A 21,956-nucleotide genomic window follows, 5' to 3' on the forward strand; every position below is an offset into this window, starting at 1 on the left:
CCTTCTGAACTTTCTGTCTGCTTTGAAGAGCGAGATTTTGAGAAAAGGCCTGTTGGCAATCAGGCTCCCTTCCAGCTCATTATTTGTTCTGTCGCTTTTTTTAATTAAGAAAATGGCTGTGTGTTTGAGTGGTCACTGCCTATCGCCAGGTGTCTGCCTTAAACGGACTAAGTCTCTTTGCTTCCTGTTGAGTCAGGAGAGTTCACGTCAGCTTTCGGGGCTGCTGGTGAATTCAGGTGGGAACTGCCGCCCTCACCCCTCGAGGCACTCAGGTTCAGTCAGTGTGGAGCCATGCACTGATGTCCCTGCAATGCTGAGCCGTGCTGGACTCTGCTGGGGACTCTGTGCCGTAGATGTGAGAGTTCAGGTGCCGGCAGCTCAGTTGAGTGCGGTCCGGTCCCTTTGGGACGGTGGGTGTGCCAGCCGCTGTGCTTGCACATAGAGGAAGGCTGGAGACCGGTGGGGTCTGCCCAGAGAAGGGGCGGCTGCAGTGTCCCCTCTGCCCAGGATTGGCCCACGCCTGCTCCCGAAGACCGCGGACACCATCACTGTGTGTTTAAGATCATTGACAGAGTCCTGCTGGCCGTGCCTCTGTGCGATGATGAACTGTTCTTCGTGGTTTCAGAGCCTGAACGCAGATGCCAGCACGAACACTCTTCCTGCCGTGCACCCGCGAGAGCCCTTGGCGCCCTGTGCCACGTCCGTAGCCTGCGAGCGCACCCCCTCCCCTGCCCGCCCGCCCGAGTAAGTCCGGCCATGCCTGGGGCCCCGCGCCCAGTGCCCTCTGCGGGGCTGCCCACTCATGTCCACTCATGCATGTGCCCGGTGGCATCTTTCCAGGGACGCCAAGGTGGTGGAGAAGCAGAGGGAAACCCCAAGTGTGGACAGACCGCCTCCTGCCCTGGCCCTGAGCACCACTGCAAGTAAATCGGTGCAGGTGAACGGTGCCGCCTCGGTACGTGCCCGCAGGGGTTGGGGTGTGCCCAGGGGCTTCCAGAGGGGTGGCCATGCATGGGCACAGCAGGCCCTCTGCACAGGGTACCAGGGCCTTGGGTGATAATTCCAGCTGACCGCTGTGGCTGTTCATCACCTGAGGAGCTACGGCTTTCAGCTCCTGTGCCACGCGGATCAGCAGGCCCCCCGTCTCCCACCCTACTGCTCTTCCTTTCATTTTTAAGTTACAAATGGTTGATGGAGATGACAGACTTTAAATGTCCTCTTCTGTCATTTAGCCTTCATGCTTCCACTTACCTGGAAACCCCCTCCCCTTTTTTAAGTCGTTACCTCTGACTTTCCTGTATCACACCTCCAGCCCACCACACAGGCCGGCCGTCCTCTTCCTCAGTCCTGGAGGCCGCGTGGTCAGCAAAAGCAGCTGCTGCTCTCTTTCTTGCAGCTGCCTGGTGTCTGCCGCCTCTTTGGGCTTGTCTGTGCCTCGGAAGTGCCCACAGGCCAGAGGCTGGAAGGAGTTCAGTCTGCACTCTTCTTCTCCATGCCTTTTATCCTTTTATCCATTTTTACAAAGTATTTGTAGAGTGTCTTGGAGGGAAAGTTGTGCTCCAGGGGAAACTCAGTTGTTGAAATGCAGGAACTCTTCATTTAAGATACTTCTGAATGTGGTTACAGCTGGAAACTTGTACCTCTGCCTCTGTGAACCTGATTCTCAGATGTCATCACACTAATCCCAGAGTTGTCCGTTTCCCAGGAATTGCGAAAACCCAGCTACGCAGAGATTTGTCAGAGGACAAGTAGAGAGCCACCGTCTTCCCCGTTGCAACCCCAGAAAGAACAGAAGCCAAACCCGGTCAGCTGTGGGAAGGAAGAGAGGAAGGTCATGGAGAGAGACTCCCCTGCCCCCAAATCCAGCCCAGGACCACCCAAAGACCAGAGGAGGCCGCTGGGCCGCCGGCCGTCACCCCCGGGCTTGGGGCGGCGTCCGCACAGAGAACAGAGCCCCCCACCCAGGCCCCCTCAGTGAGCACCGAGGTCTGGGAGGGCTGCGAGGAGCTGAGGTCGCCACAACTAGGCACTATCCTGCTCGGACGTGAGTGAGCCGCTGGCTAGGAGCTTGCAGTGTAGATGAGGCCCACAAGGTGCCTGCAAGTTATTTTTCTTCTATGAGTCGGATTTCCCCCCTCTTGAAAAAAAATCTATTTTTCAGGATTTAATTAATATAAACCTTATTTTAGGTTGGTGCTTAACTGGAGGTGATGCATAAGTCTGATTTTTTTCAGGATAGAAAATGCATTTATCCTAACAAATTGATATTTTTTATTAAGCCTCCATGTGGCTATGAATGCAAGCTATATATATAGTGAGTTTTTCTAAATTAAGCGGAACTATGCTACTTCATTTTTTAAAATAACTGGTTAGCAAGTGCGTATCTCTAAGATGTCCAGGCCGCCGGGTGAAGCTGAGGACCGAGGGAGGAGGACTGAGGTGATGCTGTGAGTGCAGCTTGGGAGAGCGGGCGGGGCTCACCAGCCTGGGAGCTGCCCTTCGCTCAGAAACCTAACAGGTGGTTCTAGCATTTTCTAAGCAGAGTCCGGTTTTGGTCCACTGGGCAGAGTAAGCCTGCACAGCCCCGAGAGCCCTCTTGTCCTGCCAGCAAGTAACCAGCTCCTCACTCTAGTCTCAAGTGGTTGTTATGTAAGACAAACTCAAAGCACATTGTGAATAGAACTCAAATGAAATATAAACTTTGTAAGCCCACTGACATGTTACCGCAAAATTGTACCCTGACGTTTTGCTCCCGCAAGTGGGTGGGGAGTGGGTGGGGAGGGCGTGGAGCCCGCCTCACAGTCGGCCTTCCTGCCCCCTGCCCCCCCCACTCCCCAGGCCTCCCGGGTCTTCCCGGCACCCCCCCAGATCCTCCCGGCCCCCGCGCGGATCGTGGGGGAGGCGGTTGTGGTGCCCTCTGGTGGCAGAGGGTTCCAGCCCACTCTCCTTACCTCCAAGACAGGGTCAATGATCCCTTCTCCAAGTGCTGCTCTCCAAGAACACGCATGCACTAGCTAGCAGTTGATAATAAAGTTTAACATAAATTATTTTGTTTTAAAATGCCTAAATTTTTTCTTTACGTATTCTAAGCAGCAGACATTAAAATAAGAATATTTCCTGCTAAATGTAACCATACAGTTTATTCCACAAAATGTTATTTAATAAGACTGAGGGTTTTTTTTTTTAAGAGATTATTTCCATCCAATATTTAAAGACTTGAATTTTATTTAAACTTGAAAATGACTTTGCCTTAACTTTTGTATAGGACAGCTTAAGAGTTCTGAGATGGGCCTGGGTTGGCATGAGTGGGGTCTGCTGTCACGGTGTCACTGGGTGAGCACTGTAGGGAGGACTAGCAGCCGTGTTTGTAATTTACCTGGAAGATCTTACACAGTTGATCTTTTTTCAGATTGTTGAAAAATCCTGTAAATGCAAATAGTCGATACTGTATTAAATATGTGCACTTGGGAGTGTGTGCTTTGCTTGTACAGTTGTAAATAATCAGAACATATTAAAAAGGTACCCTAAAGAGAAAAATCTGATAAAAATTGATATATTATAAATGTTACTATTGACCTGGATGTAGATAAACTCAATGTTGTGGTTTGAATATTATTTTAATTTGTTGAAGTTTTTTTTTCTTTTTCTCTTGTACTGGTGTGTTGAACTGATTTCTGCCTCTTTGCTGCTGCGAAAGGGAGATGGAAGTCTGATTAAAACCTTCAAATGTTTTCCTGCTCTTCTTAAAAGTATGTTAAGTATGTACTAATCACAGCTAATTGTGAAAGGGTTTTCAAAATATAATCTGTCAAGTGGAAACTGGCAGGATATGCAAGTGAAAGTGAAAAATAATCTCTTTAGAATCACAAATGGCTAATAAGCATGACACGCCTGAGGAGGAAAGCAGGCCCGTCTCCTGGAGAGCAGCGTCTTTGTTCAAAGGCCTGGACACCCACACGGTGCTCATGTTTCCGAGGCCCCTGAAAGGAGCAGGGAATTTACTTCATTATAGTTGTGAGATTGCTGACTAAGAGTTTGAAATGATTGACCTGTTCCACCGAAACCAGTGCACATACTATAGGAAGAGCTGGAGAGGCCCAGGACCCTGTGATGTGGCTGCCGGAGGAGGGAGCGATGCAGCATGTTGCCCTGAAGTCCAAGCCCCATGGAGCCCAGACACTGGTTTTCAGTAGGCCCCTCCCTGGAGGGCCATCCGCGCTGTGTTGGCCCTGTGACGGCAGCCGGGCCCCCAAGTGGTGTGACCCATTGGTCACATGAGGCTTCCGCTCCCGCAGCCTCGAGTCTAGACTTCACTTGGATGTCATTTTTATTGCATCCTTTTTAATTAAGCAAGGGTGATATGCCAAATAGCCATGTAATGTCCCCCAACCCCGCCTTTCTGAGGTTCCTGAGATTTTTCACTCACAGAAAGCATGGGGGTGTCTGGCTTCCTGTCACATAGCATCTCTCTGCGGGCAGTCCCTCAGGTAGAGTCAGAGACGGCGGCACAGACGGCGTTCTCCTCGGACAATTGTGCAGTGTCGTTTGGAGAGTTGGGGGAGAGCCCCGCCCTGTTTCACATGAATTTCGCACAGTCGTTGCTCTCTGAGAGTCCGTGTCATGCTGTTTCTGATCAGGCCCTCCTGTAACCACCACTGACGGTCGCTAGTGTGGCAAGAAATATGTCACGTTGCCACATGGTCGGCCACCACGGCGCCACGTGGAGTCTGCACTGGGGCCTTGGCCTCAGGGCAGGCATGGCCAGAGTCTGCAGCCAGGTCTGAGGAGCAGCGGACGATGGGCCTGAAGGAGCAGCCGTGGCGCCAGCTTGCAGGAGGGCAGGGGCATGGACGCCTCGCCAGGGCTTCTGTTTCTGTTCTACTTTTTTTCATTAAGACTGGAATCAAGCTTATGTGTAAACTATTGGTAATTTAAGTTTCCTTTTGTGTCATTCAGTGTAAAACTGTCTAATTTGAAAAAATGTAGGTTATGAAAAATAAAGATTTAGGCACTGTTTGGGTTTTCTTTTGACTTTTTAAAAATTACAATTTTCAAGAATGCAACTTTAAAAAGAAATAGTATTTTGTCTGATCCCATGTATGTCATGAGAATGAAGTACGGGTTCCATTGTCTCTTAAGTCCTTGCAGTGGGAGTGCTGTGCCCCGTGGCTCAGTTGTAAGCCTGCAGGGTGGGCGCTCCAGCAAGTATTGGTGAGGATACAGATCGTTAAATCCAAGGTTTACCACGAGAATAAGTATCCCTGTGTCGGGCTCTTCTGTTTCTTCTGTTAAATGTTCTTAACTCAGGAAACGCCCACATAAAAGTCACCTGGGGTAGAGATGGGGCCATCATGTTCAAATCCTAAGTGAGCCTCAGAAACTGTGATGGACTTGACCCTAAGTTCAGCAGTAGCCCACACCCACACTGACCCCTTGGAGCCATCCCACGCCTGCAGTAGCTGAGGCTTCTGGGCCTCCCAAGGTCTGTTCGGAGACCAGGTCTTTTTTGGTGCAAAAGGTATTATCCACAGCAGGTGTGACCCACTGAATTAGCCTAAGACAGCCATGGAGCCTGCACATGCTCGTGTGTGCATGGGATGAACACACACCTGTGGACCCGGGATTCCAGCACCCTGAGGAGCATTGATTTCAAGCTGCTCAACGTTGTCAGAAGCCCCTGGGGTGAAGCTCTGGCTCTACCCCAGCCTGGGGAGCCTGGTCTGATGGGCTCGGTGGGGCCAGGGAGTGAGGCTACTTCCAGACCCCTTTGGTCTGCATCTGTCTGCCGACCAGTTGACTTTGGGGTCCTGGTCCAGACAGACGAACCCACCCCTAACCTTTATCCTCTCCCTACCATGAAATGCTCAGTCCTCCTCAAAGTGGGATCCCCAGGCCAGGCCTCCCAGCCCCCCGCCCCCCGGCCACCGCCAGAACTTGAAGAAGTGCAAGCTCCCTGACCTGCTGGGTGGGACCTGCAGCAGGTCAACAAGATGTACACATGCCCCTCTCTTGGCCGACCCAGGGGCCAGTGGGCCTCCACGCGGGAAACAACCCCTGGGCTGAGGAACGCGCCCAGCACCCGGCAGGTGACGGTGCTGGCTGGGAGGAGCTCTTGTGGGCAGAGGGACCTGGAAATTCTCAGATGGCCCTCAGGGCAGCCATGCCGCTCCTTGCCAACATGGGCAGGCCTTGGGTCTTGGGCAGCCGGAGAAGACCCAGTTCAGATTCCCAAAGTCATGCCTCCCCGAAAGTGGGTCAGAAAAGAGAGCAGTAAAGACGGGGAGCGAAGGGTGCCAGTGGGCTCTTGTCACCATAAGCAGGGTCAGGCTGTGTGCTGCTCTCCGGCTTCAGCCCCTGTGCTGACAGGATGCCACAGCTGACACCAGGTGTTTCCCTGGAGGTTTATGTTTCCTAAGAGGTGGAATTAAGCGATTTTTAAACTACTGAGTTGTAATCAACAGGTAACAGTAGTGTCAGGTGTATAGCGTAAAGATTAGAAACACGTGTATTCTGAAATGGTCCCTAAGATTTTTTGTGATTAGAACATTAAACATTTACTCTCAGTAGCTTTCAAATACAGCATGGTTGTTTAGTCACCATACCATACAGTATATCCCCAGGTCTTAATTACCTTAACCTCCACCCACCACTCACCCCTGCCTCTGACGACCACCAGTCTGCTTGTTGTATCTGTGAACTTGGTTTGGTTTGTTTTTAGGTCCCACATGTAAGTGAGATCACAAGAAAAATTAGCACAGTGCCCTCAAGGTCCATCCCCTATCTCAAATGGTAAGATTTTGTTCTCTCTCTGACTAATGTTTCAGATTACCTTCATCCAATAATCAGTTTCTTTATCCATCAGTGGACACTTAGGTTGCTTCCATATCAGCTATTGTAAATGATGCTGCAGTGAACATGAGAATGCAGATGTCTTTTTGAGTTACTGTTTTCCTTTTCTTCAGATAAATACCCAGAAGTGGAATTGCTGGGTCACATCGAAGTTCTGTTTTAGCTTTCTGTTTGCCGTACTGATTGCACCAGTTTGCATTCCCACCAGCAGTGTCTGAGGCTTCCCTTCTCTCCATATCCCACTTAACACTTGTTTGTTGTCTCTCTGAGGGCCATCCCGGCAGGCATGGGTGAGACTTTGCTGTGGTTCGATTCACACCTGCCTGGTGACTAGTGGTGTGGAGCATCTTTTCATACATACCCGTTGGCCGTCTGTGTGTCTCCTTTGGAAAAATGTCTATTCAGATCCTTTGCTCAATTTTAAATTGGATTATTTGGGATTTTTTTTCTGTATGATGAGTTATTTATACATTTTGGACATTAACTCCCTATTGGATGTATGACTTACAGGTATTTCCCCTATTTCTGTAGTTGGCCTTTCATGTTACTGATGGCTTACTTTTCTGTGCAGAAGTTATTCCGTTTGATTTAGTCCCACTTGCTAGTTTTTGCTTCTGTTGCCTTTGCTTTTGATGTCACATTGCTCCTGTGCTGCCCTCAGGAACGAGTCACCATGCTTCGTGACAGACATGGCCAAGGTGCTGAGCCTGTGCCCCAAAAGGGGGCATGTCTGACCCCACGCCTGCACCCCAGTTCTGTCACCAGAGTGGACAAAGGACACCCAAACCTGCAGCCTCTGTCCTCAGCTTTGTCCATGGACAAGCCTGCACTGTGGACTGGGCTGCAGTGATTTGTGCTCTGGGTGAACACACATGTGGGTTCTAACCTGGACTGGGTCAGTCTACCCAGGTCCTGAGGTGGCCCCAGAGGAGGCAGCCATGGGCTTACTGGGCCTGGGGGCTTTCAGAGGGTGCAGGGGGGTCATTCTCAGGCACTTCCTGGCCCTTCCACTTGGCAAACAAGAAGTTGGCCTCAAAGTATGGGCTGCATGTTTTTGTCTAAACTTGTGCATTTTTCTCTCCTCCAATGGAGGCCTCTTTGCTTGTGACCCCAGGAGACTTCCAGATCCCTCGAAGCGCAGTTAGGGTCTCCCCCCGCCAAACCCCGTGGCTGAGCCTCTGGGTCCCCAGCACCGGGGCTGGGTCCTGGGAAGTGAAGACGGGGGAAGTAGAGCCACACTTGGGAAGAGCCAGGGTGCCTGACGCTAGGAGGCAGCCCGAGCTGGAGGACACCCCAGCCCCCTTGTAGGGCCACCACCCTGCCCACCTGCCCCATCCCTGGAGCCACTGCTCTAACACCCAGGGTGGTGCCCACACCCGTGGTCCCGCCTGGCCAGGCTGAGTTGGTTAAGATTTCAAAGACCATCCGTAAATTCAGACTTGGGTCGGGGGAGGCAGTAAGGCCACCGTTATCCAACTAGATTAGCCTCCATATAGACCAGACAAGGGGAAAGCTGGACGTGTGGCCAAACCCAGGAGGCTGTTTTGTCCATTGGTCCCTCTGGCCATCTGGGCTCCTGAGGTGCTCCCTGAGCCTTCAGCCCACCCTCACCTCATGTGGAAGTGTTTGTTACTTAGCACCCATTTCATGCCATCAAAGTATTGCTGCTGCAGCAAACACCACATACAAAGGTGTGGACAACACGTTGATTTCCATGCCGGCTAGGCTGCTTTCTGGTGGTTCCACTGTCTCCCCAGCCTGAAAACGGTGCCAGTCCTGGTCCAGTCACCAGGGAGGATAGAAGGTGCTGGTGGAGGGTGTGGGCAGATGGGAACCTTGTGCCCCTGGCAAGGTCACTGCCTCCTTTAGTGACCTTGAGAGGTCTAGAGACATGTGATGTCCTTAGGGAGGGGTTTGGAGGGCAGGGAGGAAACAACCCTTCCTAGGTTCTTGGCACCCTGCATGATTCCCATCTGTGAAAAGGAATTATGTTCTATCTCCCTTTTTAACGGGAAGACCATGAGGACTGAGTTTTCACATTGAGGCATTTTAATCAGTGCTTTGAATTCAATCTCTTAGGCGCTGCCCTGTGTTCCTCTGGCCTCACCCACACGATGATGCCCCCAGGAGTTTGTCCCTTCATCACTGGCTCCATGGGGTCTCCTTCTTGGACATTAACTCTCTTCCCACGTCAGCACCCACTGCTCGCTTGCTGTCAAGGCCGTCCCCAGGGTCCACTGACTCCTGAAAGGGGACAGTAGCGTTCTGCTCCTACTCTGTGGGGAAAACCCTGACCTCTTGTCTCTTCATCCTACTTCCACTCTGTTCCCGGCGGCGGCGGCGGGGGCGGGGGTGCGGGGGTGCGGGAGCCTCCCTGCTCCCCGCCACCTCCCCGGAGACGCTGCCACGCTCCTATCCCCTTGGACCGGCATGAGGGGCCTGGGTGACGTGTACCTGAGGGACTGTCTAAGCTGCATCCTGATTCTCCCAGTCCTCCTTGACCCCTGTGTGGAGCAGCCTCAGAGATCAGAGGTCAGACACGTGAGCTCAGCTGCTCTTGAGGGCGACCAGTGTGAACGAGGGCTCGAGTGGCCGGGTCCGCGGGCTGGTAGCGGCGTCGTCATGGGAACACCGGCCGGCTTCCTGCAGAGGCTCGGCCACGGCGGGACACCCCCACCCCCCGCCTCCCGAAGTGACGGACTCAGAAGCGGTGAGGGGGCACGCCCTCACTCCCTCCCTCCCGGGGCCGAGTGCTGCGAGGCGGGCACGGGTGCTCGGCGGGCTGGGAGAGCCCGGGAGGGAGCGGGCGGGCAGCGCGCGGCTGTCGGACAAGGAGCCTGCGCCTTCCATCCGGCCTCGCCCCGGCCAGGCGCCCGCGACAGGCGCGCTTCCTGGACGCGCCCCGAAAGCAGCCGCGCCCGAGCCCGGGAGCGTCGCCCTGTTAACGGGCGATGAACCCTCCAGTGTCTGGTTCCAGGTTCCTGGCCGGTTCCTCTGGCGCTCGTGAGAGCTCGTCAGCTGAGCGCGGAGAGATCCGCAGTGAGACTAGGACACAGCCGCGGGCGCTTCCTCTCTGCTGCTCCGGCTCCGGGGAGAACCCCGCCCGGTCCACAAGCCACACGCGCCTCAGGCACGGATCCCGGAAGGCAGGGAGCCGCTCGGCCGGGCACCCAGCGCGGCGAGGGGAGCGGGGCCGCGAGAGCGCGGGGGTGCGGACAAAGCGGAGCGCCACGGCCGCTCGGACGCTCGGGGGAGGAGATGGGGGTCATAGCTCACGTGCGGCGGGCGGTAGGGGCCCGCCCTCCTCGCTGCGGGAAGTCGCTCCCGGCGCCCCCTGACCGAGCTGTTTTCTTGGCAGCGCGGGATCCGGGAGACTCGGGGGCGGGACCCGGGGTGGGCGGGGACTCAAGCCCTTCCCTTCCTTCTGGCCGAGTTCCCGCTGGAGGCACCTGTGCGCGGGGCTCTGCTGACAATGCCGGAGGGCGTGGACTGGCTTTCGGGGTGGAGGGCGGCCGCGCCGCCTCCCACTTTCTGCACAATGAGCTTGGGCCCACTGTCCGGCACCAGCTTCTTGGCGCTGGTTAGGTTCCTCTCAGCCCCAAGCATTAGCTCTGATTCTCGTCTGAGAAACAGGGGCAGGCTGACCAGGCGTGACTGACGCCCACTGTGGACCTGGGTAGGGGGCAGGGAGGGCGGAGGGCATGAGGCTGCCCCATCCCCGCGCCGGCTTCCTGCACAGACCCACCCAAAGTGGTTGAAGCAAGTCCTGGGGCCAGCGCCACAGAGGAGAACCGTCTCTGCTGCAGAGAAGCAGATCTTCCCCCCAAAACCTGGGCCACACCATCCAGCAGGAATAAGAGGCGTTGGTGTGACTTTAAACTGCCTAGTAGCCAGGCTATGTTGATTTGAATGAATTTTATTTACTCTGTTCAGTTCAGTCGCTCAGTTGTGTCGGACTCTTTGCAACCCCGTGGACTGCAGCACGCCAAGCTTCCCTGTCCTTCACCGACTCCTGGAGCTTGCTAAAACTCAGGTCCGTCAAGTTGGTGATGCCATCCAACCATCTCATCCGCTGTCGTCCCCTTCTCCTCCTGCCTTCAATCTTTCCCAGCATCAGAGTCTTTTCCATTGAGTCAGTTCTTCACATTAGGTGTCCAAAGTATTGGAGCTTCAGCTTCAGCATCAGTCGTTCCGATGAATATTCAGGACTAATTTCCTTTAGGATGGACTGGTTTGACCTCCTCAGTGTTTACTGAGTATGCCCCAAACACCACCAGTTCAACAGTTAATGAGTATCAAACATTATCCATTCACAGTCACATGTACCTTGGTGGGTGATTGTGTTTCAGGACTGTGCGGCTCCCCCTTTTCTCAAGAGCCAGCAGCTCAGGGCCAGTGGCCACCCCTGGGGAGCACTGGTTTTGCTGATCCTGAGACTGTAAAGCCACAGGGCTAGCAACTGATGGAGGTGCCCACCCCCCTGATAGCCAGATGTGGCCCACCCAGAGCAGGGTTGTGATGGGCAGTGGCAGGGAGAGGCCCCATCAGCCAATGTAGCCACCTTGGTTTTCAATGGTCGATGGTTGGAGAAGGGCCAGCTTGCAAAGAAGTACCGGAGGAGGAAGTAAAGAGCAAGTGTGTGTAGGTGCTGGGCAGGTTATGGGCAGAGATGGTTTTCTTTGTAGCTACAGCTGTGTGTCTGCACAAGTGTGCACAGGTGCATGAGATAGAACAGGAGTTGAAGCCTGAGAAACCTATGTCCATTGCACAATCTAACGATTCCTCCAGTGAGCTGGTTGGGGAGCTCCCCACATGACAGCCCAAGGCACAGAGGGCTCGCAGCTGCGGCTGAGTCATCCTTAAGCCGCTTCTCTCGGCTGAGGCAGGGGCAGCACAGCTTCACACACACCCTCCCACCATCACCACAGGTGAGAAGCCCCGGACAGTGTTGGCTCCTGGGCATGGCGTCCTGCCAGCAGTCCAGTGAGGCTGAGGGGATGTGTCGGGGTCCAAGTTCTCCTCCATCACTTAATAGCTGGGTGACCTCGGGCATGTCACCTAACCTCTCTGAGCCCCAGCTTACTCACCTGATAAGTGAACTGACCTGTCTGTCCCCTCATACTGCACTCACACAACTCAGAGATGCCGGACTGAGCAGGGTCTTTGAAGAGGATCAAAGGTGACTGCATGAAATTGCTGAGACCAGGACCAAGGACTCCAGTTCATCCTCGCCTTGCTTGGGGGACAGCAAAGCCCCCTCTCTCACCTCAGAACAGGTAGCTGCACCTCACAAGGACCACCTGTCCATCCAGGACCACCCAGCCCCAGGCCTGGCCGCCCTTCCTGCCCGCGTCCCATCAGCCTCAATCCACCCCCCACACAGACCAGTTAGTTCCGTGGGGAGGTGGTAACAGAGCCCTTGGCCTGTGTCGGCCTGGGGTCTGGCCTGAGTCCAGCCCATGGGAGGCCTGGCGGTACCCCTGAGCCTTGTGTCACAAGACGCCCCTGCCTGGAGGTGCAGAGGCTCCTGGTCCTCGGTGAGCCCTGAGGCTGCCCAGTCCAGAGACCCACACCGTCCTCACAGCCGGGGGATGGGGCTCCCTCCTCAGGCCTGCAGTCCTGCTCCTGGTGTGGTGGGGGCCCACCTCCCACCAGCACCTCGGGCCTCCATCTGCCCCACAGGGATCCCAGTCGGTACCACCCACATGCCATGCCCCGCCAGACTCTGGTCGGCCTCACGCTGTGGAGGGCACCCTGTTCAGTCCAGGCAGCTTTTTGATTTGTGCGAGTGGGTGTGAGCTGTAGACAGGCTGTGTGCCCTCCAGCCAGCTGACCAGGGCAGCAGAGCCTGAGTCCAGGTTCTCGTCCGGCCTTACCCAGAAGACCTTGGTGCTGGCGTGAATAGCCAGCTGCCCACCTGTGTGCACACAGACAGGGCTCACGCCAGGCTCTGCAGTCCTGTCACCCGTCCCTGTGTGAACCCCTTTCATATGGTCTAGCAGGGACTGAACCCTCAGTAGAGGCTGGGTCCCAGGGCCTGTGTGGGAGGCCTCATTCATCGTGTGGGCTTCTTCCCTTCCTGCTCTGCCTGCCGGGAAATAATGCTTCTGCAGCTTCTATTTCAATGGTGGAAATTCTGATTCACTGGCACTGAACCCTCAGAGAGGCTCTAAAAATGGCACTTCCGAGGCCTGACTCAGTGGCTAGGAGGCATTTGCCGAGGAGGAGGGAATGACTCACTCTCTCTGCACAAGGATTGGGAAGGTCCTTTGACCCAACTTAGGAGTCCGATGCCAAGTTTGGGCTGGTCCTCACCCAGGTGAGGGCAGAGAGATGTCACCGCAGACCCAAGTGTGGGACCAGGTGTCCCTGCCCTGAGGGTTGGGTTCCGTTCACTTCTCCCAGGTAGGTGGGGACCTGCCCCCAGCAGGCATGACATTGGGGTGTGCTCTGTCAGCGGAGCCATGGTGTGTCGGGGGATGGATACAGAGGCAGGGTGCCCCCCTCAACCAATGGTCAGGGCAGACCTTGGGCCCAGAACAGAAGGTGCTCAGGTTCTGGTTTCAGGCTCCACTCTCATTTGCTCTCTTTTCTCCCCTCCGCGTTCAGACCACAGATTCACATCCTGGGAAAGTCTCGTTAAGGTGAAGACTCTTCAACCCCAGGCCTCCGCCTCTGTACACCGCCCCCCCTTCTCCTCGCCTCTCCCTGCCCTCCCTACTGCCCAGCCCTGGGGAGCTGGGAGCCTGAGGGACTTGAAATAACCTGCTCTCAGGAGCCCATGTGTCCCTGACTCGGCCAGGGTTCCCCAGGGAAGAGCTAAAGCCAGTGTTTCGGGCACAGAGGTTATCTGGGAGGTGGTCACAGAAGAGCCAGTTGGGGATACAGGGAGGGGCAGCAGAGCCCGGAGCCTAGTCCAGCCGCCGGACAGTTGTGGGCATGCCTGGGGCCCCTGGAAGAAGAAATCTGGGACCTGCTCTCCACCTCCACACAGACACTTCTACTGCCTTGGAGAGTGGGGCTGGGTCTTGGGTGATCAGAGGGGGTGCCTGATAGCAGGCAGGACCCAGGTGGCCATAAGGTGTCCAGGCTGTGCCATTCAGCCACGTTCTCCCAGGGAGGCCAGCAGAGGGCTGGGCTGACAAGTCTTTCAAGATGCTTGGCAAATGCCAAGGGCCCATCACTATAGGATGAGAAGGATAAATATCAGGTACCGTGGGGGCCACAGGTCTGCCCACCTATGCAGGATGGGGGTGGGGTGCAGCTCCGCGGGGCGCCACCTTCCACGAGAAAGTGCTCCCGGCATCCAGCCTTTTGCGAAGCTGCGGCTCTTGCCTGAGTGCTTCCCTGGCCGCCTGCCAGGCCCTGAAGAGCAACTGCTGATGGCTTGGCCGGGGGTCTGCACCTGATTGATCAATAATCCAGGAGCGCGAGGCATATCCTCGGGACTGCGGTCAGCCTGGCCCTGGGCAGGGCTCTGAGGACTCTGCACTTTTCCCTCGGTGAGCTGGGCAGCTCTTTCCAGCTTCAGGCCAGGAGCCTGCGGCGTGGGTCAGGACTGGCAGCAGCGGCCTGGGAGTGAGGTTGGGGGCGGAACGCTGACTGCAGGCCCGGGCGTCCCTAAGCGAGGTCGGCAGGCCGGTCGAAGCCTGGGCACGTGGCCTGGGCCTGAGAAGCGGCAGAGCGGCAACAAGGCAGGGAAGCTCCTGGGGTGCCTCCCCCCTCCACGCTGGGGCTCTGCGTTTCCCGCCGGGACCCCGGTCAGGGTCAGCGTGGTGGCTCCGTGAGCATCCTGCAGTGTGGCCCCACTCTTGGGGCTCTGAGCTGTCCACCTCCCTTACAGCTCCTGGACACCCCCATCCCCGACCGCACAGGGGCCTCCCTGTGGCCCGTCTGAGGCCCGAGCCACTGGGGCCCATAAAGTCCCAAGTCCACCGCAGGCTGCGGTACAGATGGGTGCAGACACACGCGGGAGGAGGTTGAAGCCCCGCCCACTGATCTAACTCGCGAGAGGTGCCTCTAGGCCGCGAGAGCTCCCACGCTTAATGGCGGCAGGTGGGGCGTGGCGTCTTTCAGACGCGCTGCGTGAGGTGGCCTGAGGGGACGGTGGGACCTGTGGAAACCAGACGTGTGGTGAGGGCCCCGCGGCTCTGGAGGCCCTCCCATGACCGCCTGCTAGTAGGAGTGAGGGCGTAGCTGACAGGACAGCCTCTGGCGTGGACTTCCGGGGAGTAGGGGCCGCCCTCAGGCCCCAGGGTGGAGGCGAGGGCCATTCGGTGCAAGTCCACTGCCACAGGCTGAATCGCCTCTGCGGACTGCCGCACGTGCGCGCTGCGTTTGTCTCCGTGGACTTTGCTGGCACTGGCATCCTTCTTGCCTGTGCGTCAGGGTTGGTGGCCTGGGCAGCCTCATGAGAAGGTGCCGTCGAGTCTGGCCTCGAAGTCCTCGGCCGTCACTGGCCCACTCCGGCCATCCTCCCATGCAGCGGCGTGGGTTCATATTTGAGCCCCAGGCAGACATTAGGAAAGACCACTTCATACCTGTGAGAGCCGGAACTCGAGGGGGTAGACAGAGCCTCCTGAGGTGGAAAATACCCGACTCTGCAGCACGGGCACTGCCCTGGGGGCAGGTGCTCTCAGCGCCCCCGCTCCCCCGACCCAGAATAAGAATCTGCATTTTGGCCCAGTCTCCCAGGGAGGGCCAGCATTGAAGCTTGACACAGGCAGGCGGAGTTGGGGTCTGGCTCCCCTTCTGACCCCCCACTCCCCTCCCCGGGGACAGGGACCAGCGCCCTGAAATGACAGGGACATGCAGGCCTCTCTGTGCTGCCTGGGGGAACTTGCTCTTAGCCTCTATCGACCTCCCTCTTCTCAGAAACACTGACTCAGGATCAGGAAGGTGGCTCTGGGCCACCCTGACACCCACCTGCTCAGCCCACCACCCAGCAGCTCCTCAGAGCAAGGGCGTCCCCTCCCCAGGAGCTCCCTTCTCGTCTGCCTGCTGCCCTTGAAGATGGTTTCAAGTCCCTAGTTCTGCAGAGAAGCCCTGGGGTGATGCTCTAACCAGTAGCTGGTCTCCTAAGGCTTTGCCGGAAGCCAGCCCCTCTCCACATCCCACTTCAAAGCCCTTGGCCCCTGGAGAGTGCTAATCCACCACCTCACCTGCCTCACTCAGACCAAACCTAAAGTTCCCAGCATCTTTTAGAAGGTTCCTGACACCTGGTACCCAGCACAGCCCAGGCTCCAGGTGGTTGCACTTCAGACGCCACCCCAGGTCCCCTATGTCTCTGTGTCCCCTCCCTGTGGCCCCAGCTCCATTCTCCCGGCCCCTCCCACATGCTGAGTCCTTCCCATGTGGCAGACGGAGGTGAACAACAGCAAATACTTTTCAGCTACTGCTAAGCTGCCCAGACTCTGGTCCAAACGGCCCCCACCCCTGCACAATAAGACCCCCAGGTTCTTACCAGTCACCAGGAGCCACGTCTCCAGCAGCCATACCTGTGCTGCCCGGGGCTGGCTCTAAGCCGAGACTTGCCTGTCTCTTGAAACTGAATCTCTTCAGATTCAGGATCTTTTCAGAGATTGTGTCACCCGAGCAGGCTGACCCTGCCTCCAGTTCCGCTCTGACAGGTCCCAGGGGGTGTTCTTGTGTCACTTGGCTCTGACACAGTCACCTGAGAGCCTGGCAAGGGGCCCAGGGCCACCGAGGCGATTGCAGCCTTTAATCAACAGGCAGCTGGCTGAACTTCCGCGTCCTTTCACCTAGCCTGACGTGTATAACAGGGCAGGACCCTCGCCCTCAGGTCATTTAAATTTCCCTAATGGCCACACTTAGTAAAAAGAACCAGATAAAATTAACTTTAATAGTTTAAACATCATATCCATTATATTGTTTAAACATGGAATCTTATAAAAATTACTGAGACAGTTTGTGTTGTCTGTCTTTCATGTCTGTGTGAGCCGTCTCACTTGTCTTTCCATCCTCTCTTCAGACCTGATGTCCCCCAAGCACAGGTCCCAGTCTGTCACCCCTGCCCTCTCCTCTCCTCTCTCCCACAGGGAGGGCCGAGTCCCTGGGACTCTGTCTCTGCCCCATCCCAGCTTGTCCCTCCCTGCCCGTGTGCATGGGGACAGGCACCTAGTGGGAGCACCAGAGCCCAGAGCTGGTGCCTCTCTCGGCTTCGCCTGCCCTGAGGAGTGGGGTCTGGGGGTCATGGCTCTGTATCTGGCGGGTAACTGAGTGGGCTTTGTGGATCCTCCTGTCTAGGGGCTACTGGTCCCTGCACCTGGGCAGAGCAGGCCCGCATGGCTGAGGGCCCACAGAGCCACCAGCAGACTAGTGTCCTGTGGGGACAGGCAGCCCAGGTCCTGGGGCATCCCCTTTCTCCACCTTTTCTCTTGCTGCACAGGGTTGGCACCTAAAATCTTAAGAGTAGATCTCATGTGACACGTTCTTACCATAGTAACATTATATTTTAAAAAAGAAATGCCTATGTTACAGGGAAAGGAGGGGAGGTGCTACAGTCTTAGATGAAGTTTCAGCTTTTGACTTTTAGGTGGTTGCAAAAGTGACTGTAAACTCTCCTTGTGTTTCTCACTGCAAGCAAGTGTTGCAACTTGGAAGAGTACATTCTTAGAAAGTCTTGGTAAGAAATTATGTGTGACTGTTTTGGGGGCTAAGTCCTGATGTACAGAGGTTGTTTTCTAAAGCAAGCTTTACAAGGATTTCTGCAAAGATTCATTTGGAAGTTTTATGCAAAGTCAATATTTTTCTTGTCATGACTACATAATTACAAAGAAAATGCAGTGTATTGTTTTGCCAGTCTCCATATCACGCCCCCAAAGTTCCCATTTCACCCAAATTTTCCCCCGTCACCTCAGCAAGGATGCCATTGTCCACATCTGAAGGTCCCTGGGCCAGGTGATGTGGGCCCCAGGTCAGCACCTGCTCCTCAGGACCTGTAATCTGCCTTTTCATCCCTTGTTCGTGAACATGCTTCTGAACAAGCACACTTTCCTCTCCATCTCCCACACAGCCATGGGGCTTTTTAGACCACCAGCCAACATTCCTCTACCCTCTCCTCTTTATTTCCCAAAGAGCCAGTGCCTCGGGAAGGCTGGCAGGCTGCGATTTGCTCTGCCTCTCACAGAGAGATGTGAAATGGCCTTGGCCGAGCTGACTCGGCTGGGGCGACAGCAAGGCAGGGAAGAAGACTCTCTGTTTATTTGGTGGTTCTGTGAGCTTTGCGGCTGAGTGGTCCCTGAGAGGACTTGGCCCTCAGACTCCAGGAAGCACTGGGAGGGGCAGCCATGCTGGGGTTGCTCAGGTCAGAGTTTCAGAGTTTGTCTGTTACCTCATTGTGCATACAGACAGATGCTGGTACAATGTGAAATATAAAATCTATGAAGATGAAAAGGGAGGAAGCAAAGCCAAAATGAATTTCTGGGTGTAAAAATAGGAAAAGTTTTAGATGTGGGATGTCCTCTCTGAGCCACCAGGGTGATTTCACCAGCATCTACTGCACTGTTGCTTGTGGTTGGTAAAGCTAACAAATCACAAATTTTACCAGTATCTACATTGTACAGAAAGGAATTTCCTTTTTACAAGAAATTAAGAGTGAATACCAGTTAAACTTCTAATGAAAAGAGCTTCTGGGGTGGTTCCAGAAACCCAGGGCAAGCAGCTGCCTCAAATCCTTTTTAGGAAGGAGGCAGAGGAGAAATGCATGAAGCACAGGACACATATGGGGCTCACCAGGGAGAGGAGGGAACTTGGACGGGACTTGGGCCAGAGCTGCAAGGATAGAAGCTCTCTCGCCACCTGCATCTTCTCGTAAATCATGATGAAGGCTCCTTTAGTCCAACACCAGGCAGAGGAGGGGCTGGACAGTCCATGTTCTGGAGCTCTGTTCTCCGGGGCTGCTCCCTGAGTTCTCATCCAGGCCTGCGAGCCCCACCTGGCTGAGCTGACCAGCCCCTGGAGATTCCAAAAGGGCCCTGGGTGAGGCCTGGTGTTAGTGGAAGGGTCAAGAGTACGATCTTTGCTGCTGGGCAGTTGTCCCTGTTGAGCCGCTCACCCCAGGTGAGCCACCAGGAGGAGCCGTCTGTGTGAGGCCAGCTGATGGACACTGGCTGCCCGGGGCTGGGAGCTCTGTCTCCCCTTTCTCAGTAACAGTGTCTTCTGACCTGTTTGTATGTATGGCGCCTGGAGCCACCTGCCCCTCTGCCCTCTTCCTGCATCCTCCCCAGCCCACCCTGCATATGACTGGGCCTGGCCAGAGCTGTGTCATGCTGACCCATGGGGTCACTGTCTGCCATGGGCAGCGGCCCTCTTCTCCTTCCAGCCCTCCCCTGTCTGCCCGTTTTGTCTCTGTTGGTGGACTGAGGCCAACAGACAGAGTTGTGTCCTTTCAGTGATTCTGAATACAGGTTAAACGCTCTGATGTTTGCATTTAAAACCACATTGCATGTATAAAGATGAATAGTAAAATTCATGGTAATAATTGAATTCTTAGATTTTCTTAGAAATAATGAATAGCAAGTAAAAAAATATCATAAATTGACAGAACAAACTTGGAAGAAAGGAAAGGCTTTAAGTGTAGCTCTCACAGCACTTCCCCTGGCCCTTTGGATGAGAGGCCTGCGTCCTCACCCTGGCTGAGGATGTTGTAAGAGTCGTGGCTTGTGTATCTGATGGAGATGTGCCCAAAGCACACACACACGCATGCATGAGAGAAAGCCCGTTTTCACAGCTGCATGCCAGTAAGTGCAGACACATGGAGAAAAAGCTCTCCAGGTGTAGTCTCAAGCTCCTCAGCACTGATCCAGGAATCAGAAGCATTTCAGAGCTCTACGCTTGATGCCATTGGAGCTAAAGGAGCTTCTTTTAAAGATTTTGTTTAGTATTACTGGTTTAAGTGTTTTCATTGTGATGTGTCGCATGGTTTTCTTTGTGTTTATTCTCCTTGGGAATTCACTGAGTTTCTTGAATCTGTAGGTGTATGTATTTTATCAAATTTGGAAAATGGCATTATTAAATATTTTCTGTGACCCCACCTTTTCATGGGCTCCCACCTACACACATTAGACCCCTGGATGTTGCCCTTGGTGCAGAAGGCTTCTGCTCACTGTTTTTCAGTGTTTTTCTCATGCTTTGTTTTAGATAGTTTTATTTTCTACATCTTCAAGCTCATTGACTTTTTTTCTTCTGTTCTAATCAGGTGTTAATACCACTTAAAATTTTTATTTTAACTGTTGTATTTTTGATCTCTAGAATTTCCATATGGTTCTTTTTATATCTTTTCTATCTTCTATTTTCCTCTTCATTAGGTTCATGTGTTTCATACATTCTTGAGCATACTGAACATATTTAATAACTTATGCTTCTATGTGATAATTCCATTATCTCTGTCATTTCTACGTCTGTTTCTACTGACTGATTTTTCTTCTGATTATATTTCACATTTCTTGCATTAGTGCACATCTAGTAATTTTTATTGGATGTCAGTAATTGTGAATTTTAGATTGTAAAATAGTACATTTTGTTGTATTCTTTTTAAAAAGTATTGAAGCTCCTTTCAGTTCTGCTTTTTTGTTTTAGGGCTTGTTTTGAAGGTAGTTTAAGACAGGTGTAGGTTAGTCTTTTTTGAAGGTCTAGGGCAATCACTGATGGCCCACATACTCGATAGTCTGGCTGTAGGCAATGTGAACAGTTCTAGCCCTGTGAGAGCTCTGAGAAGTGCTCTGCTTGTAGCTCCCAGCACCTTGTCTTTCCCTGGGATTTGCTCTTTGCAAAGCAAGGAGTTTTACCATGGTCATGAGCAAATGACTTGGAATTAAAGATTCAGGATAAGCCCTGTGCAGATTTCTGAGCTCCTTACCTGCAAGATTTCCTCCTCTTCAGGACTCTGCCTCAGCTTCTCTGGCTCCCAGCTCTGTCTCCACAATGCAGTGAAACCGCCTGTGCCAAGACCCCTGTTGCCTTCTGGCAGAAATCTCAGCTGCTTAGGGCTCATCCCCACAGGTTTCCCTCTCCTAGGGCTCTCAGTCCTGCACTGGCCTTTAACATCTAAAAGCGGTTTTATGTGCCCTGGCTGTTTTGCAGATGTTTTGTTTAACACACTGTGTCTAATATTCTAGCTATTTCAACAGAAATACAAGTCTGGGCATTGTTACTCCCTTACAACCAGAAGTAGAAAATTTGGTTTTATACTTTAAAATATTTTTTATTAATTATAAAAATAGCACATGCTCATTTTAGAAAATTTGAAATTATAAACAGATACAAAAATGAAAATATAAATCACTCACATGACAAAAAATCACCACCACATTGTGACATATATATTTCTGATAGTCCCTATGAGCATATGTGTATGTGTGAGTGTTTATATGTATTATATGCTTTTTACAAAAATAGGGTGCTGTTGCAATACTAATTTATAATTTGATTTTTCCATTTACTATTCCTCCAATTTATTACAGTTTTGAGACCATCTGTCTCATCCCTTTACTTGTATCCACCCCTTGTCATCTACCTCCTTCCCTACCTCTATCATTTCCTTGAACTTTGATTTTTCCTTAAGACTCTATATAGTCGATGCTATTGCTAGGACCATCCTAGACTTTGCGATATACATACAGGAAATAGAAGTCATGGCCTCTGTGCTTGAGGAACTTAAATCACACTGGGAAGAGAGAGAAATGCTGCACCTTTCTGGAGATAAGTGGCGAAGCAATGTCCAGACAAGTATCTTATAGACTGGGTATTTGTGTAAATGCAGAGTGAACAGGAATGTACAAGATTGTTTTGAAAAATGCAGAATCATAGACAAAAAAGAAATTAACTGGGAGCTTTCACAGAGTTTACCTCTAGAGATTTTACAGTATTGGAGTAATATCATGAGGACTGGTTTGCTGCAGTTTTCCTCTCTTTATAGGAAAGATTATTTTCCAAGCTTGAGTGTCAGAATCTGCCATGATCCTCTTGCTGAAGCCAGCCCAAACCAACCCATAACCCTGCTAACAGCTCAGTTACACACAAGGCAGAAGGCAGCCTTCCCTGCTTTGTGGTATTTTGATTACACACTTATTAGGACTCCTAAGAGT

At 53.3% G+C, this 21,956-nt stretch overlaps 1 protein-coding gene across 1 annotated transcript in view; it reads left to right on the forward strand.

Moving 5' to 3' along the window:
- LARP4B (La ribonucleoprotein 4B) overlaps nt 1-4,993 on the forward strand; it is a 57,533-nt gene extending 52,540 nt beyond the window's left edge. The window contains exons 15-17 of the mRNA XM_068986986.1: nt 626-744; nt 841-955; nt 1,706-4,993. Coding sequence (XP_068843087.1) covers nt 626-744; nt 841-955; nt 1,706-1,978 — 507 coding nt within the window. The 3' untranslated portion in view covers nt 1,979-4,993. The remainder of the gene's footprint in view (nt 1-625; nt 745-840; nt 956-1,705) is intronic.
- Nucleotides 4,994-21,956: the final 16,963 nt, after the last annotated feature.

Source organism: Capricornis sumatraensis, chromosome 15, assembly GCF_032405125.1.
Source record: "Capricornis sumatraensis isolate serow.1 chromosome 15, serow.2, whole genome shotgun sequence".
Taxonomy (NCBI): Eukaryota; Metazoa; Chordata; class Mammalia; order Artiodactyla; family Bovidae; genus Capricornis; species Capricornis sumatraensis.